The 27,821-nt window shown below is 41.7% G+C and overlaps 2 protein-coding genes across 7 annotated transcripts in view; one reads left to right on the top strand and one right to left on the bottom strand.

Moving 5' to 3' along the window:
• LOC126963224 (mitochondrial import inner membrane translocase subunit Tim23) overlaps positions 1-27,821 on the top strand; it is a 901,060-nt gene that overhangs the window by 625,524 nt on the left and 247,715 nt on the right. The window lies entirely within an intron of this gene.
• NCOA4 (nuclear receptor coactivator 4) lies at positions 1,298-25,166 on the bottom strand. 6 transcript variants are annotated; one of them, XM_050805331.1, is made up of 11 exons: positions 25,053-25,164; positions 21,415-21,478; positions 11,778-11,932; positions 10,376-10,516; positions 10,104-10,192; positions 9,695-9,803; positions 8,801-8,890; positions 8,141-8,284; positions 6,675-7,661; positions 5,867-6,007; positions 1,298-2,811 (listed from the first exon to the last, which is right to left on the bottom strand). In XM_050805331.1, exons 3-11 carry the CDS (start codon positions 11,916-11,918, stop codon positions 2,806-2,808), a joined length of 1,848 nt encoding a protein of 615 aa, XP_050661288.1. In that variant the 5' UTR covers positions 11,919-11,932; positions 21,415-21,478; positions 25,053-25,164; the 3' UTR covers positions 1,298-2,805. The 6 variants fall into 6 exon arrangements, with proteins under 6 accessions (XP_050661288.1, XP_050661287.1, XP_050661289.1 ...); XM_050805330.1 differs by lacking the exon at positions 21,415-21,478 and having other exon boundaries at positions 25,053-25,162; XM_050805332.1 differs by lacking the exons at positions 21,415-21,478; positions 25,053-25,164 and adding an exon at positions 17,668-17,788.

The raw sequence follows: 27,821 nt of genomic DNA, 5'->3' as shown, positions 1-27,821 counted from the left end.
TACCTTGGTATAAAGTGAAAGGTACTCTCAGCATTTTCTGTCCCAATTGAGGCAAAACAACATCTTCATGTTTGTGTTGAAATGAGCTACTGGTGGCTGGGTGCCGTGGCTCACGCCTGTAATCCCAATACTATGGGAGGCCAAGGCAGGAGGATCACCTGAGGTCAGGAGTTTGAAGATCAGCCTGGCCAACATGGCAAAACCTTGTCTCTACTAATACAATAATCAGCCGGGTGTGGTGGGCGTGCCCCTGTAACCCCAGCTACTCAGGAGGTTGAGGCTGGAGAATCGCTTGAACCCAGGAGGCGGAGGTTGCAGTGAGCCCAGATGATGCCACTGCACTCCAGCGCAGGCAACAGTGAGACTCCATTTCAAAAAAAGAAATAAGCTACTGGTGGCATTCACCAATAGAGCTGATGCTAAACCACCTCAAGGTATTTCAGGTTAACCATTAGACTAGCATACTAGAACAATCTTTCCAACGATCCTGCTTCATTCCATACATATTAACGCCTCACTAGGAATAAATCAGAGCTAGGTTTTGGTTTTTTTTTTTTCGAGACAGGGTCTCACTCTGTTGCCCAGGCTGGAGTGCAGTGGCGCGATCTCAGCTCACTGCAACCTCCGCCTCCTGAGTTCAAATAATTCTCCTGCCTCAGCCTCCCAAGTAGCTGGGATTACAGGTACTTGTCACCGTGCCCAGCTAATTTTTGTATTTTCAGTAGAGGCGGGGTTTCACCATCTTTGTCAGGGTGGTCTCAAACTCCTGACCTCAGGTGATCCACCCACCTCGGCCTCCCAGAGTGCTGGGATTACAGGCGTGAGCCACCGTGCCTGACCAAGAGCTAGATGTTTTTCAAGGAAGCCTTGGGAAAACTAAAGGACATAAGGCCAAGCTGTTTAGTTTGAGTTTGTTTTCTCATCCACAGTATGAAGTTAATCATGTATAACTGCACTACAGGTTACACACATAAATATTACTTTATTAAATACCGGGTGGCTATATGATTGGAGAAAGTAAACTAGGGCCTTTTTGGATGCATCTAGTAAGAGGAATCCAGTAGAAAGGCACTGAGTCTTAGCTGAAGTCCCGTAGGTTTTTTTTAATAGATACGAATAGTTTTCATAAAAGACTGAAAATGGAGGTTAATATACCTATTGTTTTCTAATTTTTCATAAAATACACTGGTTATTTTTATGCTCAAGCTGTTTCTCAGCTGGATTCCTAACCAAAAGTTACCACATTATATAACACCACACTTTGTGACAAATAGTTTTACAAATAACACGCAACAACTATGGCTGTTATGCTTTTAATGGAGGCAGATACAAAATTCATCAATGCAAAAGAATGTTTCACATACTCATTAACATAGTGATTAATATAAATTATATTTTGACTTGTAGAATACAGTGTGTTTGGCCTCAAAAAAGAAACTACAGAGCTGCAACTCAAGATAACTGGAAAGGCTCCTTACATTGTTTTTGCCCACCACCTTTGTTATAATACTCCTAAACGATATCTGGAGAGGGAATTAAAAAATAATACAAAGCTCTTTTCAGCTGTGGTTCAAAGAACTCTAGTGAAGCTGTATGGCAATGACATTATGGGACCATGAAGTTTCCCCAGAAGTATTTCCAATAAGAGGCAGTTAAGAAGCTTAATAGTTTCAAAGTATGGAAAGCAGCAAAGGTATCTTAGAGAAAACATAAACCCACTTCTCTCCTACAGACATTTTAAAGCATGGACGTAACTTTAAGGAGACTGAGAAAACATCAGTAGTTTTCACAAAGCTTCAATGATCACCCCAAGGCACAAGTGTTGAAAACGGCCTATTCACTAAAACATCACTTTTGGAGGTACAGGTATGCTGTGCTTGCAGTGAAAGGATGACTTTATCACTAGTTAAAAGCACCAGGTGTCAAGCTCAGCTTCCATTTACACAGGATGCACCAATAATCCCTATGATAGTGAATGGTTCAAGTACTATACTACATTTCCAACATGTCTTTTGCCTATTTGCTTAGTCGGTACTTGGGTTCTTTTAAGCCCCATAGGTCTGTAGAATATTTTAAAAGGCTAGAACTACCTCAAAAATAGTCTTGAAATATTACTGAGTCCTTCTAAAAGAGCTCACTGGATATTTTAATAACATTTACAGAAAGACAAAATTTGCAGTAGCTGAGTTTCTTTTAAGAATAATGTAGAACTAACGTGGGCTAAAATGTCAAAAATTGCCAAGATTATTAATACATATTTTGGTAATCACTACTGACCAGGTTAATTTTTTGTGCAAAATACACTATATATTAATAGAACAGGAAAATCATTATTTCAGACCACTAACAGGAGAAAACCCACAGCAAAAGAAGCATCTGTAGGGCAATTAAACATTAGGGAAGTTTACTAGCTTTAGAATACATCAATACACTTCGATTACGGAAATAATTCATTTTTAAACAAGAGTGTTTTAATGTACTTTTAGTAATGACCCAATCTAAGGAGCCTTGGAGGTTTGTGAAAAAGACTATCCACAAAGATGCTGCTTTTCTAGTGTGGGGTGAATTAATACTTCTGTAAGAAGGAGGGAACTGAATCACCTCAGCATGAATAAACAGCATTTTTCTTTTAAACAGTAACTCATAATCTGATGACTCACTTTGCTTTACTAGTTCAAAATTAGGCAGGAGAAGAACTAAGCTAACTGGTCAGACCCAGAAACACAAAGATTTGGCAAGCCGCAGTCATTCAGCTCATGATGTGTGATAATCGGCAGAAAGGCTGCTCAACTCTTGTCCGTTCCTTCACATCTGTAAAGAAACGCCCACAGATAAGTTACTTCACTGAAGAATAAAAGCAAATTTTCCCTGCCTTAAAGCTCTGACTCATTTCCCAATATAGGTATACCTTGTTATATTGTATTTTTTACAAATTGAGCGTTTGTGTCATCAACTGTGCCCATTAAAGATGGTAAACTTTTCATCGATAAATGTATGTCCTGAATGCCCACCAAACAGCCTTTCTGCATTTCTCTGCCCTCTCCTCAGGCCTCCCTGGTTCCCTGAGACAAACAAGATTGAAATTAGGCCAATTATTAACCCTACAATTGCATCTAAGTGTTCAACAAAAGGAAGAGTCCCCATCTCTCATTCTATTTAAATCAAAAGCCAGAGCGAGAAAGTCATGTTGAAGGCCAAGAGAGGCTGAAAGCTGGGCAGGCCTTTTGGACCAGCCAAGCTGTGAACACAAAATCAAAGTGTTTTTTTGTTGTTTTTTAGCTTCTCATTCTCTGGCTGAAAAGTTCTTGAAAAAAACGAAGTGCTACTCCAGTGAACAGATGAATGATTTAAAAAGAACAGCCTTATTTCTGATATGGAGAAAGTTTTAGTGGTCTCGATAGATCAAACTAGCCACAACATTCCCTTAGGCCAAAGCCTAACCCGAGTAAGGCCCTAATTCTCTTGAATTTTATGAAGGCTGAGAGAGGTGAGGAACCAGAAGTCATGTTTGAAGCTAGCAGTGGTTGGTTCATGAGGTTTAAGGAAAGAAGCCATCTCCATAGCAAAAATGCAGCGTGAAGTGGCACGTTAACCAGAATAGCCAAGATCATAAATGAAAGTAGCTACAATATTTTCAGTGTAGACAAAAACAACTTCCTATTGCAAGAAGTAGTCATCTAGAACTCGTAGCTAGAGAGATAAGTCAATGCCTGGCTTCAAAGGACAGACTGACTCTTGTTAGGGACTAACACAGTCAGTGACTTTTTTTTTTTTTTTTTTTGGAGACAGGGTGTCACTCTGTCAACCAGGCAAGACTGCAGCAGAGCTATCATAACACATTGCAGTCTTGACCTCCCAGATGCAAGATTCTCTCACCTCAGCCTCCTGAGTAGCTGGGACAATAGGCACGCTCCACCATACCCAGGTAATTTGTTAATTTTTGTACAGAGGGTCTCTGTATGTTGCCCAGGCTGGTCTTGAACTCCTGGGATCAAGCAGTCTTCCTACCTCCGCCTCCCAAAGTGCTGGAATTGCAGGCCTGAGCCACTGCACTGGCGGCTAAGTTGAAGCCAGTGCTCAATTACTATTCCAAAAATCCTAGGGCCCTTAAGAATTACGCTAAATCTGGCCAGGCGCGGTGGCTCACGCCTGTAATCCCAGCACTTTGGGAGGCCGAGGCAGGTGGATCACGAGGTCAGGAGATTGAGACCATCCTGGCTAACATGCTGAAACCCCATCTCTACTAAAAAACAAAAAAATTAGTAGTCCCAGCTACTTGGGAGGCTGAGGCAGGAGAATGGTGTGAACCCAAGAGGCAGAGCTTGCAGTGAGCCAAGATGGAGCCACTGCACTCCAGCCTGGGTGAAAGAGACTCTGTCTCAAAAATAATAATAATAATTATTATGCTAAATCTACTCTGCCTGTGCTCCAGAAATGGAACAAAGCTTGGATGACAGTACACCTGTTCACAGCATGGTTTACTGAATCTTTTAAGCCCTCTGTTGAGAACTACTGTTCAGAAAAAACATTCCTTTCAAAATACTACGCCCATTGACAGTGCACCTGGTCACCCAAAAGCTCTGATGGAGATGCAGAAGGAGATTAATGTTTTCATGTTTGCTAATAAAACACCCATTCTGCAGCCTATGGATCAAAGAGTAATTTCAACTTTCAAGAATTATTTAAGAAATACATTTTTTAAGGCCCTAGCTGTGTAGGTTCCTCTGATAGATCTGGGCAAAGTAAACTGAAAACCTGGAAAGGATTCACCATTCTGGATGCCATTAAGACCATTCATGATTCATGAGAGGAAGTCAAAACATCAACATTAACAGGAGTTTGGAAGAAACAGATTCCCACCCTCATGGATGGCTTGGAGGAATTCAAGACTTCAGTGGAGGAAGTAACTGCAGGTGTGGTGGAAACAACAAGAGAAGTAGAATTAGAAGTGGAGCCTGAATGTGTGACTGAAATGCTGCCATCTCATGATCAAACTTAAACGGATGAGCAGCTGCTGCTTATGGATGAGCAAAGAAAGTAATTTCTTGAGATAGAATCTACTCCTGGAGAAGATGCTGTGTATTGTTGAAGTGACAACAAAGGATTTAGAATATTACATAAACTTAGTTGATAAAGAGCAACATGATTTGACTCCAATTTTGAAAGTTCTACTGTGGACAAAATGCTATCACACAGCATCACATGTTACAGAGAAGTATTTCATAAAAGGAAAAGTCAACTGATGCAGGAAACTTCATTATCTTATTTAAAGAAATTGACACAGCCATCCCAACCTTCAAGCAGCTACCATCCTAATCAGTCAGCAGCAATCAACATCAAGGCAAGACTCTCCAACAGCAAAAAGATTGTGTAAATGGCTCAGATGACCTTCAGCACTTTGTAGTAATAAAATACTTTTTAATTGAGGTATATACATTGTTTTCTTCTTAAGACATGATGTTATTACAGACGTAACAAACGTATATACAACTTTTATATGCAATGGGAAACGGAAGTATTTGTGTAGCTCACTTTATTGGGATATTTGCTTTATTGCAGTGGCCTGGAACCAAACCCACCTTCAAGGTAGGTCTATAAGCTATTAGAATCCACATGGGATTTGAAAATTCCCAACGGTTACATCTTGAAAGTTCCCTTTGAAGTATGCCTAGTTAGTTCATAAAGCAAATTCAATTAAAACACATGAACTTTTTATGAGCTCCCCCGTCCCACCCTCACTTGCCTAATATACATACTATTAAAAGGGATATGGTTCAATGAGCCAAGTATGACTTCATATGTAAGACAAAACATTTATTTTATAACTAGCTATAAGCTAATTTTCACACTGGTAGCATGTACCCACCTGTAGAGGAGTTCGATATAACCACTTCTCTTTATCAACTTTAAGTTGCATACAGGCAAAGAGATCACAAACTGCAGGGAGGCCATAATGGTCTGGGGGGAAGTTATGTTCTTCCTTTAGAGGTGAATTAAGTAATACTTCCTGCAATAAAAGAAAAGAGTAGGTTGCTTCATGAAAACTAGGAGGCATGAGACCAACTTATCTTTCAAATAGGGTCTACAGAGAATAATTTAAATGTTGGCCATTCTCTCTAACAACCAAAAACAAAGGTGACAATTGTTATTTCTACCCCAAATATTTTCCATAAATAGCAATAAAACAGGCTAGATTCTTTTCTTTCCTGAAGGATGGGGCTTAGGCCTGGAAAATGCACAAAAAATTCATAAATCCTCCATTCCAAATTTAGTATTTAACATATTTAAGGATCTGGCCAGTTTGGAAGGTTTGGGATTATGAAATATAAAACTCCAGGCCAGGTGTGGTGGATGACGCCTGTAATCCCAGCAGTTTAAGAGGCCGAGACGGGCAGATCGCTTGAGCTCAGGAGTTCAGGAGACCAACCCCAGGCCAAAACCCCATCTCTACCAAAAATACAAAAAATTAGCCAGGCATGGTGGTGCATGCCTACAGTCCCAGCTACACAGGAGGCTGTAGTGCGGGCAGGGGGATGGCTGGAGCCTGAGAAGCGGAGGTTGCAATGAGCTGAGACTGCACCACTGCACTCCAGCCTGGGTGACAGAGACTCCACCATCTCAAAATAAATGAATAAATAAATAAAAAACAGTGCTATTTTGATGTTTATGCTCACCTGGGCCTTCTTTCGAAGCAGCCACTTGTCTTCTTCAGAGGATAACTGGCTGAGGTTGCCCATCTTCTTTCCTGGCAGGACCCAGTCAGCTGTGTTAAAGGAACACCAGGAAGTGTTCATGGGGCTTTTAAACTTTTGTTTGCCATCTCTGTCTTCAGTACTAGGCACTTCCTTGGGACTTCTTTCTTTGTATGGGGTCCTGATAAGCCACTCCGACAAGGGGCTGTTCTTTATGACTTGGAAGGAATCAGCAATTCTAGAAGGAATCATTGCCTTTGGTGCTTTAGTTTGTTCTATTACTTCTTTTCTAGAAGGACAGAGCCACATATTCAGGGAATCTTTATGCTTCTCAGGCTCAGGTTTGGGTTCCACAGGCATCCCATTTTTATCCTTTCCTTCTTTCTTCAGAAGCCATTTATACAGAGCCTCCTTCTCACAATTCTCATCACACACACACTCTGCAAAGCTTGTGCAGGGCTCATTGGCTCTGCACACTTCTTCTACCTTACACGGGTCCTGATGGTTCTGGACAAGCCAATCCTCTGTAACCATGCTGGGGGTGGACAACTGTTTCTTGGTCTCCAAGTGGTCATTCAGGCACTTCAGATTGCCCAGGTTTTCAATCTCCACACCTTTGGGCTGGTTTCCCTGACAGTTGGTACAGGAGTCAGTCTTGACAAGCCAATCATTCACATTATAGGACTGGAACAAGAGCTTAAACTTCTCACTGGTTTCACGACTGTCATTCTCAGGCTTCCGTAGCTTATGGGATTCCTGGGGAGTCACTAGCCAATCTGATAGGTCCATCTCATCTTGATCAGGAAGCTCTTGATCTCCAACCTTTTCCATTTCAGTGGAGAAAGAACTAGTAGTGGAATGGCTGTTACACTTTTGATAACTTGGTTTTTCACTCTTGAGGAGCCAGTTTTCTAAGCCCTTTAGGTTTCCCCAGACATTACTGAAGAAATTGCAGGCTCTGGGAGAAGTCTACACAAAAAGTACACAGTATTAGTTTGCCAGAACAATTATGACTGCTTGGGAGATTCTGTCTGCACTTTTTTTTTTTTTTTTGAAACGAACTCTTGCTCTGTCACCCAGGCTGGAGTGCAGTGGCGCAATCTCAGCTCACTGCAAGTTCTGCCTCCCAGGTTCACGCCATTTTCCTGAAGTAGCTGGGACTACAGGTGCCCAACACCACGCCCGGCTAGTTCATCAAATTCTTGAGCCCCTACTGCATGCCAGATGCTAAACTGGTTTTTGTTTTGTTATTTTTTTGAGACAGAATTTCACTCTGTCACCCAGGCTGGAGTGCAGTGGGGGCAATTTTGGCTCACTGCAGCCTCCACCTCCCAGGTTCAAGCAATTCTGCAACCAAAAACTTAACAATGACACATACTACTACTAATTAGTAACTAACCCCACCTACTGCTGCGTCTACTGTAGAAACAATAAAAGCAGCAACAGACCTGACTGTTCTCCAAGGTCTGCTTTTGGGTGAGCCAGTCGTGGGGGTCGGTGCTAGGTATGTAAGGAGCCTGATGACCACTGGCAGGTTTGCTTCCAAGGAGCCATTCACTGAGAGGGACAGCTACAATACCGGATGCTGACTTCTGTTAATCATATAACAAGGAATGTCAAATGCAGTAGAAAGTTCACCAGAAAAGGAGAAGAACCACTCTCTAATCTTGGCTTGCCACTGACCCTGGGCAAGTCTTGTGCCTTCCCAGAGCCTTAATTTTCACAATTATAAATCAAGAGACATAGCTGATCTCTAGGGCTCTTCTCAACTAAAACATCTAGAATCCTTTATTCACATTGCCATTCCTTTAGAAATAAATCATCTCTACAAATTATAAACAGGATCCCTCACAGAGAACCAGTATCAGTAAGACAGCTAATGATAATTTCCTGTGAACTATTGATAATTACTTTGTCTGTTAACCCCAGCAAGATATCTAAATTTCTATTTGGCATTAGATCGCAAGGGAAGCATTCAATTTCATAAACTAACTCATTGCCACTGGTGCCTTTTTACAAATAGTAGTATTTTTTTAAAGCTATATAAAACGCAAAGGAAATATAAGCCAAGCAATGACTTAATTACCAAAAACAAAATCGTATTTTACCTGCTCTGGCATTGGGATATAGCCTCTCTTCTCCAGGAAGGGCCCAATATTTGATGAACTAGCATGAGCCATCAAGTGCTCAGGAATTTGCTATGAAATGAGATAATTTAATCATGTTATTTATGCTATGCTGCCAAAAAAGTGAAATTATAATTCCAAATTTCAAAAATGTTAAAGCATTAATATTTCATTAGAAATATTGTTGACACTAAATTCCATGACTTACAAAGTAGTTATCAAATTTGAGAATACTCTACCACATAACTATTATATAAAAAATCTTCACCAGAATTGGTTGTATTACCACTTTTAACAAGACCCAAATGTTTGGTTCTTTATTAAAAACTATTCAAGCCATAAATTTTACAAAAAATATATCAGAAGTATTTGGAGAGATACATGAGGCATTCCAAAAGAGTATCACTGAGTCTGTACTACACTCCAAGAACTACCAACCTAGGCAACTTAAGCAGAACATGACTTTTTTTTTTTTTTTAGGCGGAGTCTCACTCTGTCGCCCAGGTTAGAATGCAGTGGCGTGATCTCAGCTCACTGCAACCTCCGCCTCCCGGGTTCAAGCGAATCTCCTGCCTCAGCCTTCCAAATAGCTGGGATTACAGGCACCCAGTTAATTTTTTAGTATTTTTAATAGAGACAGGTTTTCACCATGTTGGCCAGGCTGGTCTCGAACTTCTGACCTCAAGTGATCCGCCCTCCTCGGCCTCCTAAAGTGCTAGGATTACAGGCATGAGCCACCACGCCCAGATGAGAACATGAAATTTTTGAAACTAATCAAATTCTCAAGAAAGTCACTACTCATAGTAATTTTTTTTAAGACCAGCTGTGATGCCACAGATATGAGAAGTGCCCAATGAAGCATATGCGATTACTCACAATGGTTTTGAGAGACCCAAATGTGGTGATGGTCTGGCGCAGAGCAGCTGTGTCAGCTTCAAAGAGCAGGACGGTTGAATCTTCAGGCTTAAGGGTCAAACTGCCCAGTCTGGGGAAGAAAAACAAAATTGGCTATTTTTAAGGAATATCTATTTCATCAACTTCACCCAAAACAAAAGTCAAATTGTGAGTAATTTTAAATGATTATACTTCTCTAAGATACTCAACCAAAGGTAGACGGCTTATTCATGTATCAGCAAGTATAATATTAAATACATAAAGCAGAATGATCTTATCCTAGCAACATACAAGTTAAATACAACACATGCAATGAGTTACAAAATTGACTTTCTTTTAGTATACCAAAGTTAAAGAGTCAAAAGTTAAAATAAGCAAAAAGGGTTGTTACCTCTCCAGGCACACAGAGACTTGATTGGCTAGATCTTTGTTTTGGGTACACTCCAGTTGATGAGTAAGACAATTGAATTGGCCCAATAACTAAAAGAAAAATGAAACCATCTAGCCACAATGATACCAAGAGCACCAGATATACTCAAGTTACCAAACAGAACTTGAGATTAAACTTTTATCTGATCTATATTAACACTGCATTACAAGGAAGATACTCTCTGGCAACCAGAAGCCATGCTCAAACCAGTTCTAGCCATGCAGTCACCTTACCCAGTAGAGCTGCTGAGCCTGCTGTTGAAGTGTCTCCTCTTTAAGCTGATAAATAAGGTCCACCTGTTCATACAGCCACACCTCACGGCTTCTAAGACATTCCAGGTGACGGCTTATGCAACTGTGAATCTGAGCTTTGACCTAGGAAACACATACATGTTAGCTTCCTAGTGTTATAATCCCAAAGAATGATGTTTCCTGCAGAATAGTGAGGTTCTTAAACTTTTTTGGGGCGGGGGAGGGCTTGGGGGGAATCACAAATCCTTTTTAATAACCAACGACATCTATGAAGTATCTCCCCAGAAAAAATGCGTATTTTCAAGATTTTGCCTATAATGTCACGGTTTAGTGTTCCAAAGTCCACCCAAGGACCCACTAAAGCCCTATGGACCCCAATTTAAGAATCCCAGCCATAAAGGCATACCTAAACTCTAAAATCCTCCTGCAATACCCATCCTTCTAAGAGGATTAGGTTTAATTTGGGTGTCCTAATCAAAAGAAAATACAAGAATGTACCAGGAAATACTGATCCCCCTCAGTTTTCCACATAATTTAAAAACCTATGGTTTTACAAGTTTATCAGCAGAATAAAGACAGAGTATTAACTTAATAGCTAGCCCCTTATCTCTTTTCTCACCCCACAGAATGAGCAGTCCATTTACAGCAGAACAATTTAGTAAAGAGATGTGCCACCACATGTCAACAGCTAGAAGACCATTAGGGTAGACAATTTAAGTAAAATTATAAACTAATGTTTCTGGAAGCATAAACAGTGATTCAAACAGGGCTAAATATAAAAATCCCAAGGGAAAAAGTCAAAACAGGCCATAAATTATCCATGACAATACACATAAGAAACTATATTTTAAAACACATTTTTTTTTCCTGTTTAATAAAGTTGTGTTTCAAAGTCATGTAATACTTGATCTAACACACACAACAACAAAATACTACTGGAACCAACAACAGATTTCACTCTGGCTTGCCCTAACAGATAGTCATTTACAGAACAATGCCATTAACCAGTTAAAAGATGACGGGGAGGATGCTCAAGTGCATCCTTCATGCAATCAAGAGGACGCAGCTGAGAGGATACTGCTCACTCATTTCATATTTTACTGGTTACAGTGCCTGAGGAATCACACAGAGGAGTAATCAAAAATGCATGCTGAATAGAATTTTCTAGAATGGCACAGGGTCTTCCAGACTCTTCTAGCACCTGCCTTATTTCCCCTTGGGATGAAAGGCACCAGTGTATCAGGCAACTGACTGGGACCAAGTAGACCACGCAAGGCATGGGGTGAAATTTTTTGTTGGCACAGAGAAACCAAGTCCTTGGCCATGCTCTAACCAGCCCTGTGCCAAGAGTCCAGACAAGAGAAGAGAAAAGCACATGTCACACCTCTCGCAAGTTATCTTTAATTTGCTGTTCAGCCCGGAGAACTCCACCAATAGCAAGCTCCAAGTCCCTCCGTGCATCACTACACCTCAACAGGGGTTCTCTATTACTGGAGCTGCCACTCTGGTCTTGGAAGGTATTCATTCTCCTCACTGCTCCTTTAAAAGAAAAAAATATATATAAATAGCACCATAATTACAACCAAAAACCACCTTTCAATCATCCCTCAAATGATCATTCCAGCCAACTCCCATTACTAACTACTTAGATTACTTTCCAACACTGGAGCTAGCACATAAGATACTCTTAATAAATATTGTCTCCTCCCTTCCCTCTACCACTGTTCCTGCCATAAAACTCTAAAATCTACTTTAGTAACACTTTACATGTGAATAGCTATTTCTGGAAAAATACACTAATTGTCCTGAATCAACAGAGCATACAGTGTCCCGAAAAGTTAAAAGAACATTAAAATATAATTTTCTATTTATACCACACATATAGTCATATGAGGTATGTGTTCCTCTTTGTAGATTTAGAGATGAAGACTAAAAGGTACAGAAGGATCTTTGATTACTTTGAAAATAAGCTGCAAACAATCAAGTTTAGAATACTGTTTAGAAGACGGAATTTTTAATTTCCCCCTTTACGGTAGAACTTTTTTTTTTATTTAGGAAGAACTTAAGAATTACTTCATAGCTAGGAAGCTCTCAAAAATATAACACAGGGCCGGGCACGGTGGCTCACACCTGTAATTCTAGTACTTTGGGAGGCCAAGGTGGGTGGATCACTTGATCCCACGAGTTCTGGACCAGCCGCGGCAAAATAGCAAGACCTCGTCTCTACAAAATACAAAAATTAGCCACATGTGGTGGTGTGCACCTGTAGTCCCAGCTACTTGGCAGGCTGAGGTGGGAAGATCACCTGAGCCCAGGAGGTCGCAGCTACAGTGAGCTGTGATCACACCACTGCACTCTAGCCTGGGTAAGAGGGTGAAACTCTGTCTCAAAACAACAAAAAAGAATACAACAGATATACAGATACATGTTTTTTATATAGAGAATATATGTAATATATAATATATAAAAGAATGTGCATTATATATAACAGATTATATGTGACAAAATTATTTCATATGATTCTCATATAAAGGAGAAACAGAAATTGGTAAATACAGAGTTCTCTAAAAAGCTTGGGTTTAGGAGCGATAGGAAACAGAAACGGGAAGAACAGCATTAATGATAAAATGAGACTGCAACACAAGAGTGTCAGTAAAGCCATGAAGTAAAACTTGACAAAAGCTACTGGAAGAACAATGACATGATTTTTAAACACTGAGAAAATGACAGCAGTGATTACTAGAGCTCAGAATAGGTTCACTAAGCCCTGTGATACCAGTTATTTCCTTTTGGATTGTTTTACTAAACTGGCAAGTAAAGGTAATGCTGTAGACACCAAGGAATGACAGAAGACTTGTGGCAAAACTGTATGATATCACTGTGGACAAAGTGAATATCAGCTAAAGAGAAGCACAATTAAACTGAATAATAAGATTATTTTTTACAAAATACTCAAAGGATGACAGACTAAGGCCAGTGTGTAAAGTTTTTAGAGGCACATCCCTGTTTTTTCTAATTACTTGTATGAAAACATAGAAGACAAACATTAAAGCTGGAGGTAACATGGGGCTGTGACAGAAGCATTTCCCAAAACAATCTCTACACAGCTGTTCAATCTTACAAAACAAAATGTAAGTTTTTCACTTTAATCAGGGAGGGCAAGGAAAAGAATATTTTCCACCCTTTTTAAAGGGTGGACATCTTTAACTGAAAGTAAATTCTCTATGAATTCACAGTGTGCTGGGTCTGTGGGAAAAAATAACTCACATACTATTTGACTACATTTACCAAAAGTATAGTGTTTGTCACAGGATTAACCTGTTCCATGTTTATTAGACTAAATTCAAAACTTATTTCTGAGTAACACGCTTTAGAAGAGGACACTTAGAAAAGGGAAAGAGGCCTCAAAACCATGAAAAACTTCTCCAGGAAGGAAGGCTGTTTAGCCTAGATAAGAGACGTCTCCAGGAGGACATGATTACCATTCTCAAGTATGTGGAGACCTGTCAACTAGAAGAATTAAATTTGTTTGGAACAGACACAAGGGGGTAAAAAAGGTTAATAGGAGGCATGTTAGGCAATAAATAACTTCCTAACTGTCCTGAAAGCAATGACTTTCTCGGAGAAGCCAGCTTTGGGGTGAAAAGTGGCCTACCCAGGGCAGAGTCCTCCAAGTGGCTGACTGTCCATTTGAGACAAAGGAACTTTGCCAGGCCTTGACTGCATCTTTAAGACTAAGTTTAGGGCCAGATGCCTAGCTGAAAGCTGGATAGAGACAAAAGTGGTGAGTTCCTCCCTCAGAAATAATGTATTCTGAGAGAAGTGGGAAGAGCAGCAAAACAAACTTTCTGTCCACTATCTCAGCAAAAGACTCCGATTCAGGAACTAGAGTTTCTATAAGAAACAACAATTCAGGAAATTTTTAAACTTCCCCTTGCTGATTTTGTTTCATCAGTCTCTTTTTCCATAATCATCTCTTAAAAAGAAAGGGTTGCCTTAATTGGACTTCACAGAAATCCCTGTGGAAATTTTTCCAACCCTGGACACACCAACAGTGGTTACCTTGCATCCTCCTTTTGCATGCCATAAGCTGCCTGTGTTAGGCAGAAGCGTTAGTGTGCACTTGGAACTCACTGCAGGGACTATGAAAAATACCTGCATCACACGGGTGAAATGCTGACTCCGATTTGGAGAGCTGGAGTGTGACGGGCTGCTTCACTTTGCACTTAGGTCAGTCATGCAAGACATGTTTAGCAGTCTTTCAAATGTGTTACCCAGCCTTCTTCACCTGTGCCAAATTTCCCACTCTTAGATCCTCACCATTTGTGTGGAATGCCACAATGCCTAGCACAGTGTAAAATTTAATCAATAAAATTGTTGCTTCACAATGTCAAAACTCCAGAATTCCGGAACATACGGGAGACAAACTCAAAAACATACAGTGCTGACTGTACTACTAGATTCCTAAAGCAAGTACTCTCAATTCAATCACAAGTATTAATATTACACAGTAAGAGTAGAATATAGCAAGAGTTCACACACTGGACTTTCCCCTTATCAGCTATAGACAGAATGTAGGATGAGATTTAAAAGTTACAAAACTGATTTTTCCACACACAGTTATCACATTTTTTCAAATTAAAAGGAGTGTTATCCTTCAAAAGTCATCTTGAGAACTCATTTGTCAGCCACGAAGAAAACCTGTTTCATTTCTTTATGGTAAGTCCCAGGATGCTTGCCCCTTTGTTGCCTTTGGCTCTCTCTGTCCCTCCTCCTCCCTGTGGCGCAGTTAGAGCACTGTCAGCTTTCAGAGCCCAGATGCCAAGAAAGGAGCTGTGCAAAGGCTTGCCCTTTTGCACTGTGATGAAGAGGAAACCTTCAGAGCTGAAATGAAGAGCCCCAATCATGGGTGAATTCAAATCACAATGAGTTGAAGCCTAAGCCAGCTGTACGAAATGTTACATCCAAAGAGACTGGTATGAGGTAACTAGCTCGCATGGCCATTTTCAACAGTTATTCACCATTTGTTTCAGGTTCAAGAGCCAGAGTGGCAAGCATGACCATCAAGAGATCACTCTGGAGTCTGACAAACCTGAGTTCTGACTGTGTCTCCCAGCTTGAGACCCCTGAGCTAGTAACATAACCTCTCTGGGCCTCAATTTCCTCAGGAAAAAGGGAGACAAGGATGGCAGCTACAAAGGGGCTGCAGTAAGGTTAAAGTGAGACATTATTTGTCTACCAGCACTTAGCCTAGCACCTGCATACCATAAGCCCTCCATATTACAGTGGTTATTGTTATCAGGTTTAGCTGACAGGCTGTGAATAGGATCTGACAGAATCCTTTAGCCATTTATCAGGGCTATGACCTTGCACCATTTGCCCCTGTGGAACCTAACTTCCTAATTCATATGTGAGGAATACAGACTCACAGACTTAGGGGGAAGGAGATGGTGATTATTTAATAAATATTAGATTTCCATCGAGTCTTTCACTATACAGCATAGCAAAAGGCAATCTTTTATTTACTCCAAAAACTCAATAGTCTAAATCCTCTAATATATACCAAGTATGGATACTTTTGACTGTTTTCTTACCTGTAAAAAGAATGGACCAAATCAGCTCTGATCCTAATATTCAAATCAATAAAAGATTACTAAAAATGTCTTTTTATCTTCACCATTATAATCCAAAATATTGCCTTACCATCTTCAAAACAGGACTGCCTTAAACGTCCATGTTTGAGACAACATTAAAAGTTTAAGTGCTTTCTAAAACTTCCCTGCTTCTAGGATCCCTGTCCTAAATTTGGGGGTGGAGGAAGTAAAGGAGGAGGAGAGAAACACACATACCCTTCTAACAAATAACAAAACCTGGAGTTTCCTCAACAAGGAATTCCTTAAACTATATATGCTATGTTTACACAATGCTTTGCACAAATCTATTTGTAAAGTCTGAAGATCATGGGACCAGAATTGAGCAACTAACCACAAATGAAGCTAAGTCATTACTGTATGGCTTAACCATAAAATTTCCAAAGAGCTATAACTCTTGTGACCCACACAAACTACAATTTAAAGCTGAAAAATAGCTCCTCACAAGCCTCTTTAAAAAAATAAAAAATAAAGCTGAAAAAATCTTGGCCATCTCTTTAATATAACACTCTCATTCTACAGATGAAGCCACAAAAAGCCCAGATAGTTTAAGTGACCCATCTGAAGGGCCACAGCCGGAAGGGGTAAGATTTGGGTTCAGAACACAGTTCCCAAGGTCTAGTCCTGGGTTCTCTCTCCCAGGTGAACTTGTTCTTCCTTTAGTGTATTATCACCCATAAAGTATTTTTATTTGCCAACACTAGAGATTAAAATTAACATTCCAATGGATTACTATTGAAATAACTTCCATTAAGATTTTCGGTCAATTTTCACAGTCCTCAGTAAATTATAACCACAATTATTCAGACTCTTCTGCCTTGGATAACAGAAACAAAAATAAACAGTACTGGTCGAGCGCGGTGGTTCACACCTGTCATCTCAACACTTTGGGAGGCCGAGGTGGGCGAATCACCTGAGGTCGGGAGTTCGAGACCAGCCTGAATAAACAAGGAGAAAGCCCGTCTCTACTAAAAATACAAAATTAGCCGGACGTGGTGGTGCATGCCTGTAATTCCAGCTAATCAGGAGGCTGAGACAGGAGAATCGCTTGAACCAGGGAGGCAGAGGTTGCGGTGGGCCGAAGTCGCAGCCATTGCACTCCAGCCTGGGCAACAGGAGCGAAACTCTGTCTCAAAAAAACAAAACAAAACAAAACAAAACAAAACAAAAAAAACAAAAAAAAAAAAAAAAATAAATCAACAGTACCCTTGTATGTCATGATAAGCTCGGAAAAACCAAAACACTGCCAAATACCAATGCAAATGGTTTTGATTCAACGTTTGTATCACAGCCACTCCAGGCTTCATTTGTCTGTAAGAATGAAAGCTCAGACTAGATCATCTCTAACCTCACCTTCCAGCTCTCACATTCTCTGCCCCCCTTGCCACCTGCCCCTCCCCCTCCAAAGACCTCTACTTTTTACTTATTTGCCTGGCATCCTAGTCATTGCTAAAAGGCCAAGCGCAGCATCTATCCACAGGATACCTATGTGTTCTATGAGTACTACACTCGAAATACTAACTGAACAATATGGTTATCTTTGATGAGCCAACCTGCATTAGATCATCTGTAAAGCTTTTAGTTTAAAAAAATTATAAACTAAAAAATAATTTGCAATTTTACCTCGAAACTTTTTTCACTTCACACGTTCTTTCTTCCCTCTTTTTTAGAAAGGTTGTTTTTTATACAACTCATTAACTCAAGGACTATATACATGTTACCCTAGCCCCAGCCCACTTTAAATTCCTTATCAAGACAAGCAGTTTCTGAAATCCAGAACCTGGTTCTCTGTAATCTTTTTTAAACCACACAAACAAACGTTAATATCGCAACAGATTTAAAATAAGGTAATAATAAATTCACTATTGAACATTTTAAGATTTAACACTTCAGAGTTTACTAGGCTCAAATTTGTCCACCTTTACACAAGTAAATGAGAGCAATAAATCCCAGCACATCAATTTTCTAAAGTAGTAACTGAAAACCGACCGCAAGGCGTTTCTAATTCGAAAGCAACATTGACTCATGTGGCTTTCTAGATTTCCCAAAAGCCCTCTCCAAACGGCCTCAGGGGGCCCTCACCCTTGCCCTCGCCCTCGCCCCGGTCGCCGCTTTGCACGCATGCGCGCAATCAGCCCCGAGGTTCTGGCTCCCGCTCGGCGCCAGCCAGCCTCAAGGGCTCCCGCGACGGCCCCTGGGCTGCCAGACATACCTCACAGGCCAGGTCACCGACGCGCCAGCTGCCCGGCAAACGACAGGCTGCTTTACCGCTGACCCGAGTGCGGAAGGTCCCCGAGCCCGGGCCGCGCCCCGCCAGCGCGTCACACGGCTGCCACCAGCGAACTGGAGCGCTCAAGCCAGGGCCGGGGAGGAGCGGAAAACTCCGCCCACTGTTGCCCTGCTCCCCACCAGTCTCCGCTGGCGCTCGCGGCCCCCGCGCAGCTCCCTCGCCGCTGGGCCTCTCCGCTAGACGCCTGCTGCCCCCGCCCGGCTTGTCAGGGTAAGGCCAGCTAGAGGGACCTAGGATGGCACCTGGGGCTCCTCTCCAGCCTCTCCTTTCCCCGACTTGCTCCACCCGATAATGGGCTCAACTCAATGAGAATTACATGAACCATAATGAATTATATGAACTAAAATGTTTAGGACAGTGCCTGGCATATAGCACTACCTACCTGTGACTATCATGCTTATGGTACTTCTCGCTTTCCCTTTTCTCTAAGATAATCCTCATAGCCTGCATATGCAATCAGGCCAAAAGATGAAATCTAGACAACGTTGTAACTCTATTACCTTTTAGTCGATTTTTTGAATGTAAAATACTTGCTCTTTTCTATGAATATAAAGCTATTTTTGTTAATAGTAAGAGTAAAGCAAAATCACATGAGAAACACCAAAGGGGAACACTAAAGAACCATTACCCTAAATTAAGTATCCCTTAGATTTCAGATGAACAGAGTGGAAATGCCTGCTTTGTCTGTGATGCATACAATTTCTGGGACCCCAATCCAGGCATTCATTATCAAAAATAAGAAAATTTCTCCCTAATTCCAAATGCCTTCATTGGATAATACATTTCATAAAGACACAAAAAAACTAGACATACTTCTGAATGACTAAAGTTACAATTTTATGGTCCTTTGTACTAATTTACATCAATGGCAACAAAGAAGGAATTCTTAAGTCTATTAAAATATAACTGATATCAGGAACTTTCATCTATTTTATGTGCCTCTGAAAAACGGCTGGTCACAATGTAAATACAAAGAAACTTTGTTGGCCATCACCTACTTAACTGATGGTCTCTGTTCCCTCTCTAAAAGATCCTGACCAATGCCCCAGCATCGTAAAGTCTTCAGCTACTGTATATTTTCACTGAGTTTCACAGCTATATTCATTTGTGTTTCTCCTCAAGCCAGCTGTAGCCGTTACTATGATGATGTGATTTATTAAATATTACATAAACATAAAAAGACTGAGAAAGAAAATCATAAAAATCTAAAATTCTGCACTCAGACCACTTTACACGTAGATTTTACTCCCTTATGCTTCAGTATTTGATCTTGTGTCTTTATAAAATGTTTAGGTTCTAAAGAGGAAAAATGCATAACGTATTTTACCTCTCTTCTGCTTCAAGAATTTCTATGCTGTCTCAAAACAACAACCATCCATCCCAAGTAGATCATCTCATCTAAAGCAGCATAGCTCTCCCCATTTCCCTACAGGATAAAGTCCAAATTTCTTTTAAAAGCAATAAGGCTCTTGAGTTAGGGTTCTCCAGAGAAATGGACCATTATATAGACAAACATAGATATAGTCATAAAGATATATACAGACATAGATATAAGAGGGGATTTATTAGGGGATCTGGCTCATGTGATTAGGAGGCTGAGATGTCCCATGACAGGCCGTCTGCAAGCTGGAGACCCTGGGATGTCAGTACCATGGCTCAGTCCAAGTGCAAAGGCCTCAGAACCAGGAAAGCAGATGGTGTAAATCTCAGTCTGAAGCCAAAGGCCTGAGAACCCAAGGGACCACTGACACAAGTCCTGAAGCCCAAAGCCTGGGGAGCCTGGAGTTCTACTGTCCAAAGACAGGACAGGAAGAATGTATCCCAGCTCCAGCAGATAGATCTGCCTTTTCAGTGTTTTTGTTTTCTCTGGGCCCCAGCAGATTGGATGGTGCCCACACACACTGAGGTGGATTTCCCCCCACCTAATCCACTCTGATTCATACCCTAATATCCTCTGGAAACAGACACACCTCAAAATAACATTTCACCAGGTTTCTAGGTTTCCTTAATCCAGTCAAGTTGACACCTAAAATTAACCATCACAGCTCTCTATTTCCTAGCCTCACTGTGGCTCTCCTGCTGTCTCCCAGAACAGCTCCTGCACCCTAATCTACTGGACAGCTGTTCTATGCATAGGATAGTTTGGTTTATCTTGTGCAGCTTGGCTATGCCAGCTCTCTCTGCCAGCAATGCCAGTCTCTCCTCTTCTCCCTACCTGTCTGCTTTTCAAGTCACCATCACTAACTACAAAGTCCTTCCTGACAGAGCACCTCATTCCTCAATACTTTTGGCCAGTAGACTTGGCTGCTCCCTCCTGCATGACCACTGTAATCTGTATGGGTTTCCCGCAGGACGCCTGTAACATGTTACCCTATTGTTACATGCCTGCCTCCTTAGCCTGAGGGCTCCATGAGAGAAGAAACCATGTCTTATTTATTTAATAGCTTTGTACATCCTAATACTGAGCAGACAGCCTGGTAGCAGTACCTTGGCATTACCAACCGTTCACATTCTATGTGTGCCACTGAATCGACATAAAGAGAAGAATGTACCTGGCATTGTACAATGCTTTGCCCTAAATTCAACAGAGGCCTACGACATTTTGGACAAACGGATGAATATATGATAAATTAATGTTTAGGTTCAGACTAGCCACAGTAAGTATGGTATAGTTCTGCTTTAAACATAATCAACTTGATGTCCCACTAAGGCCTGTATTAACGCAGGAAGGTTTTTTCAGAGAAAGAAAATGTTTCTAGCACAACTATTACTTTTGGGATTTTTTCAAACAAGACAAGGCTGGCAAGGGTGTTGCCACTGAAAGTATGATCCCAGAATAAGTGCTGAGATAGTATCTTTCCTGCTAAGCTCAGCTTTGTGGATTCACACAAACAGCAGCAAGACTGTGGTTTAAAGGGGACACATTTACTGTATTTTACAGCCAACTCTGAATTTTTTCTTCAGAGTTGGCGGTACCACAGAAATTCTAACTGAATTTCAAGTTGAATATTGGGGGGATGATATTCAACTTGAAACTTCTTGCCATAATATAGTGAAGGATAGGAAAACATGTTACTTACCTACTATCACAGTAATAATGCCATTTTATCCTGATTTTATATGGCAAACGTTTTGTGGTTCTCCCTATAGAAGCCAACAAGTGATAAAATATTAGTATTTTCCCTCCTCTAAAGCCTGGAGGACTAGCAATAATGCCAAAATAAAGCTCAAAACACACCTGAGATTATCTTCTTTTGAAAGCTGTAATTGTCTCAGTATTTAAAGACTTAACTTCTCACCCATGACCAAACTGACAACAAAACCTTTTAACTTATTTTGTGAGCTACTCACTACTTCACTGAACCAAACTGTCATATTTGTAGAGCATTTAGGTAATGCTGCATAAGAGGCATATTAAGCCCCAAAGGTGTCCCCAAACGCACTGCTAACCCCAAAGAGGAACATCTTGATTAATTAAGTCAAGCAAAATTAGGGATGACAACTTGGGATAAGAATGACTAAGAGTGTACAGTCATTCATATCAGAAGTTAAGCACTGCAATGTTATGATTTAACAATCAAAGAAGATAAGCTAAGAAGGACAATATGGCAGCTCCTCTAACTGACATGCATGGAGATAGTATAATGCCTACTAGCTAGAGCAACAGTGGTCAACTGGACCCCCATTCCAGCCTAGACCGCCATATCGTTCATGTGCGTTCTATGTTGAAGCAATGTGTCCAGACATAATTACATGAAAACAAAGTCAAAATGAAAACCTTGGATGAAAATTTTAAAAGGACTAAAAAATAGCAAGAAGAGTAATAAAAAATGTCATGGCCTTCTACAGTTCTTCCATGAAACTGAACTTAACCCAATGCATACATATTGGTTGGGTGGTCTGTTATAGACATTTTAGGCTTTCCTTTGCAACCTAACCAGTATGTGAACAGAGGCAGTGAATTCACTGCTGATTTCAGTAATGCTTGAGAAAGTGCTCTCTGAACCAGCAGCACATTCCACTGTATATCCTAAAGAGTGACAAATCTTCATTTTCTGAGGCTAGGTATACTTTGTTGGAAAGATCTGATGACTAGTATATGTAAAGCACTTAAAATAGTGCCTGATGCACGTAAGAGCTATATAAGTATTAGCTATTTTTATTACTTTTTGTCAAAGAACAGGATATAACAAAGACAGACATAAAGTTCATCAATTTCATACCATCATCTCTCTCTAGGACTCCTGCAGAAACCTCATGACTGCTACCTACTCTTCCCCTCTACCCCTACTCTTCTCCTCCTGCTGCTCCTTTAGCATAACAAGGATGCTTCTTCCTCAGAGCCCTTGCACTTTCCTCCAGGTATCAAGCCCAGGCCTTAACTTCCTCCAGGTGTCTGCTCAGAGGTCATCTTCTCAGTGAGGCCATTCCTCACCATCTTTTATTTTTAAAAGTCTTGCCTCCACTCCCCCTCAATATGCTTTATCACTGTCCATAGTACTAACCACAATCTGGCACGTAGCAACCATTTATTTTCTGATCTCCCTTCAGAAAACGTACTATAAGGTAAGTTCCACATGGCGGGGACTTTGTCTTTTTGTTCACTGTTGTATAGTAGGTATTCAATAATTAATTACTGAGTAAATAAATTCAGTAAGTATTTACATCTAGTCTACTATGTGCCAAGCCTTTTTTTAAAAACTCATTATCTCAATTAGCACTCACAAACCATTAAAGGGGCTATTATCATCACAATTAAAAAAAAAAAAAGCAGACTTGACAAGGTTAAATATATTACCTACAGTCACAAACTTCCAAGTAGAAGAGCCAAGATTTAATCCCAGATCTGAGTCCAAAGTCCCTAACCATACCGGGTATGTTGAAGGAATCATTAAGTATTAAGGTATTATGTATTCATCCAACAACTATTTATGGAGTACCTCAACTGCCACTACTGTGATAGTCCCTGAGAACACAATGGTGAACTTGCCACCTAGAGGAGAACTCGTGTCACCGATTTGCCAACAAAGCAGAAAATACTAATTCTTTGAAATAAGAGACAGAGTTCAAAGTCCATCAGCAGCAGCAATGACTGGCACTGAATGCTAACACTATGTGAGGGAAAGTATTATAAAACACTAACTTAGGGACTCTCAAACCGGGGGAGGGATATGTGTCAGGATATACTATGGAGTTTTATGAAACCCCTACACGGGCTCCTGAGATTCTGGCACAGCTATGCTGATTTAATAAAAACAGGGGTCAGGGGTATCATGTAGTTCTAAAATACCTTCTCCGCCTTTGAGAAGGACATCTTCCTTTCCTTCAATAGCTCAACGTGTTTTTTCTATTTCCGAAATGCCTGTTTGCACAAAGGTAATAATGTGATTGTAGAGATTTATTTAGATAAAAAAGTATCACAAAACTTTCCAAGAGTAGGATTTTCCTCAGAGACCCAAGGACAAAGGCTCCCTGGAAGGGAGGGAAGGAGAAAGTGAAAGGAATGTTATTGTGCTGGACCCCCCATTATCTCATTTACTTATCTGAACAAATCTGCAAGCTAGCAAATCTTCAAATGAGAAAACCAAGTAAATTGCCTAAGCCACAAGGCAGCAAATGAATCTCCCTCCATTGCATCATTAGGGTAAGCCTTTCTCAAACGGTCTCATGTACTTTAAAGTCTGGAAATGTCACAGTAGGATCTCAGTACAGAAATGGGCCAACTATGACTTCCTGTGCCATCCTCATTCCAGTAAGTAACTCAAGAGTCTCTGTAAACTTAGTTCCAAATTACCAAGTGTGTGGTGGAAAGCTAAGTCCATCCAAAAGGCAGTTACTATGGTGAACCCGACCCTGATTAGATAGACACAAAAAGGCACAGTTAAAAGGAAAAAAGCTCTGCCTGTGGGTTCAGATAAATTCTAGCACTCTGACTTCTGTCATTCTACTTCTGCCATTCTTGATGGCATCATTCCACATTAAATCCCGTGCCACGTAAGCTTATGATTATTGTTGTTCCCAACACGAGAATTTAGTTCCATGAGAATTAGGAGTGTGTCCATTTTCTTCATTGCTATCCTCAACATCCTGAACATACAGGCACCAAATAAATGATTGTTGGTGGATGAACCAATGAATGAGCAAGCCTCACTCTTCTCATCTGTAAAACAGAGATAATCAAGCTACTTTTCGGGATTATTGGGAGAACTAAATGTGACGGTATGTGTTTAGCACACAGAGGGCCAAAAAAAAAAAAAAAAAAACAAAACAATATCTTATTTGTATTTCCACCTGACAAGCTAGAAATGGATTGTGTTCTGGGCTGGTTCGGCAAAACAGACCTTGCCACGCCCCAGATCCAGGCAAGAGGCGAGAGAAATAGGAAACTTGGAGCTGTCACACCTAAAGCCAGGGGAAGGCCGGCGGGGAGCAGGAGGTTTCTGGGCCGGGAATGAGGAGGGTCGGGGAGGAAAAGGCAGGCCCGGAGCCCGGCGTGTAGCGGGAAGGGGAGAAGGCAGGCCCGGGCCCGGCGTGTGGAGGGAAGGGGAGAAGGCAGGCCGGGACCGGCGGGCAGGCAGGAAGAGGTGCCTGGGCCTGGCGTGTGGAGGGAAGGGGAGGAGAAGGCAGGCCGGGCCCGGTGTCGGTCAGGTCGGGAAGGGGACGGACAAGCCCGGGGCCAGCGATCATCCAGCCTCCACCCGGCCCACGGCGTTCTTACCAGGTCCGAGTGCCTCTCCGCGCAATCCGAGGAGACCTTGGGTGGACTGAGACACGGCCCCACACTAACCTAGGTCCCAAAAGGCAGAGTTCTCGCGACAACGCAATCTTCCTCTCACGCCTCTTGCCAGAGGTCTGAAAGTCTCGCGAGATCTCCCCTTGGGTCAGGCAGAAGCCCTTGACTGCCCTCTAGAAGGCGCAAAGCGCAGGCGCACACTTTCTCCCAGCCCCCTTGACTGCCCTCTAGAAGGCGCAGAACGCAGGCGCACACTTTCTCCCAGCCCTTGCACAACGTCCCTTAGCCCTTCGTGAATAAATCGAAATTAAATGAAGCAAATATTTTTTGAAGGCAAGTTTTGTGCCGAGGACCATTCTAAGTGATTCAAATGCCCTCACAAGGTAGATATTATTTAACTTGAACGTTCAGATGCAAAAATGAATATCATAAGACACAAAAGGCCATATGTTGTATGATTCCACCTTTGCAACATTTGTTTTTCTAAAGTAAATAGGCCGGGCGCAGTGGCTCATGCCTATAATCCCAGCACGTTGGGAACCCGAGGCGGGCGAATCACGAGGTCGGAAGATAGAGACCATCCTGACTAACACGGTGAAACTCCTTCTCTACTAAAAATACAAAAAAATTAGCCGGGCGTGGTGGCGCGCGCGTGTAGTCCCTGCTGCTCGGGAGGCTGAGGCGGAATTGCTTGAACTCGGAAGGGGGAGATTGCAGTGAGCCGAGATCGCGCCACTACACTGCCTGGGCGACAGAGCAACGCTGGGTCTCAAAAAAAAAAAAAAAAAGAAAAGAAAAGAAAAAAATACATTGAGTAAATAAATAAATGTCAGAACCCAGATTCTTTATTTCTTTTCTTTTTTCTTTGAGACAGGGTCTGACGCTGTCGCCCAGGCTGGAGTGCAGTGGTGCAATCTCGGCTCGCTGCAGCTTCTGCCTCCTGGGTTCAAGCGATTCTCCTGCCTCAACTTGCTGAGTAGCTGGGATTACCAACGTGCACCATGATGCCTGGTTTAAAATTTTTTTTTTGTAGAGACAGGGTATTGCTGTGTTACCAGACTGTGTTACCAGACTGAGTTACTCGAACTCCTAGGCACAAGCGATCCTCCCACGTCACCTGGGATTACAAGCATAAGCCACCACGTCCAGTTTACAGCCCGGATAATAACCCACATCATTTACTTGTGACCAGATGTTAAAATAGCACTTCTTTCTGCCTCAGTTTTGACAGAGGTCCTCCATACTCAGTTGCCAACTGCTTCCCCACATTCCTCAGCAAAGGAGATGTTCATAGCAGGGTTTTATGGATCTCACCCAAGAGTGACTCCTACAAGGGGCAAGGCAACCTCATTAGAAAACAACAGGAGACACAGATTCTGATGCAGAAGCTAAGATAACAGCCATAGGCTGTGAGTGGAAGGAGAGCTGTGGAAAGAGAGGCCCACAAAAGTCCCATGAAAAGTCAGCCTAGAACATTACCTCAGGCAGAAGGAGCCCTTAACTCTCCTGTCCCCCATTGCCTCTCAATTCAGATGCAGCCCCTGGAATGAGACTTTGTGTAACTCAAAATGTAACTCAGACCACTTTTTTAAACTATCCGAAGGTGACCAAGAAAGCTTAGGGACCTGTCTAGATTGCTCAACTGGCCCACATAGCATGTTTGAACAGATAGGGGACAGGGGAAAATAAAGCTTTTTATCAGTTGCCTACCGATTGTTCAACAGATGACTGTTTGCTCATTTCTGATCTGTCACGTACACACAGCTAACTCCAAGCCCCAGGAGAGCAAGGTTCTCTCCTGAGATCTCTCTGGTTCACTGCTTTATCCCCAGGTCCAGAGCACTGCCTGACCCAGGTGCTCAGTATAGACCTGTTGAGTTAACAGATGTTTTCTAACACAGAAACAATCAAAAGAGAATCGATGTTGTCATTGTTTTGAGCCACTAAGTTTTGGGTGGTCTGTGTGTAGCAAGAGATAACTGATACTGGGGCCTTGCACCCAGGCCACGCTCTATCTGCAAGGCAGAGCCTCTGGCCTTTAATTCCCCTCGGGCTGCATGTGGTCTTGGGGGCACTTTCTTCAGGCTGTCTTGTTCTAAGCTGCTTTGACCTCAAGCAAACACAGAGGAATGTGGGGGACACATCACAGAAGATACTTCCTGATGAAGAGGAAGGAGGGATAAACAGGAACACTGTAAAGAAAAGAAGGGATCTAATTCCAGCTTGAAGACACACATTTTTTTCATCATTCACCAGACAGCAGGACACGGGCAGCAGAATGCAGACATCAGAAACAGTAAGAGTGGCAGTGGTCCCCCAAGTAAGGGATGCACAATGACCTATTATAGAGCTTAGGAAAAATAGAACTTTTATTCATATTTATTTTGTTTTGTTTTGTTTGGGTTTGGGTTTTTTTGTTGGTTGCTTGTGTTTTGAGACGGAGTCTCACTCTGTCACCCAGGCTGGCGAGCACTGATGTGATCTTGGCTCACTGCAACCGCCGCCTCCCAAGTTCAAGTGATTCTCCCGCCTCAGCCTTCCGAGTAGCTGGGACTACAGGTGCCTGCCAGCATGCCCGGCTAATTTTGTATTTTTAGTGGAGATGGGGTTTCACTTTGTTGGCCAGGCTGGTCTCGATCTCCTGACCTCAAATGATCCATCTGCCTCGGCCTCCCAAAGTGCTGGGATTATATGCATGAGCCACTGTGCCTGGCCATTCACGTGTATTTTTGTCTCTCTTTTAAAATGTTTTAT

Source organism: Macaca thibetana, chromosome 9, assembly GCF_024542745.1.
Source record: "Macaca thibetana thibetana isolate TM-01 chromosome 9, ASM2454274v1, whole genome shotgun sequence".
In the NCBI taxonomy this organism is placed as follows: domain Eukaryota; kingdom Metazoa; phylum Chordata; class Mammalia; order Primates; family Cercopithecidae; genus Macaca; species Macaca thibetana.
This window is presented reverse-complemented; position numbering and strand designations above follow the sequence as displayed.

What these genes read in the sequence shown, in the direction of transcription:
- NCOA4 (XM_050805335.1), bottom strand. Translation starts at nt 11,918, where the DNA reads ATGAATACCTTCCAAGACCAGAGTGGCAGCTCCAGTAATAGAGAACCC. An exon ending in TTAAAGATAACTTGCGAGAG is followed by an intron (nt 10,517 to 11,777) that starts GTGTGACATGTG and finishes TGTGTTTCCTAG; the next exon opens with GTCAAAGCTCAGATTCACAG. An exon ending in TATATCGAACTCCTCTACAG is followed by an intron (nt 5,669 to 5,866) that starts GTGGGTACATGC and finishes TGAACTAACTAG; the next exon opens with GCATACTTCAAAGGGAACTT.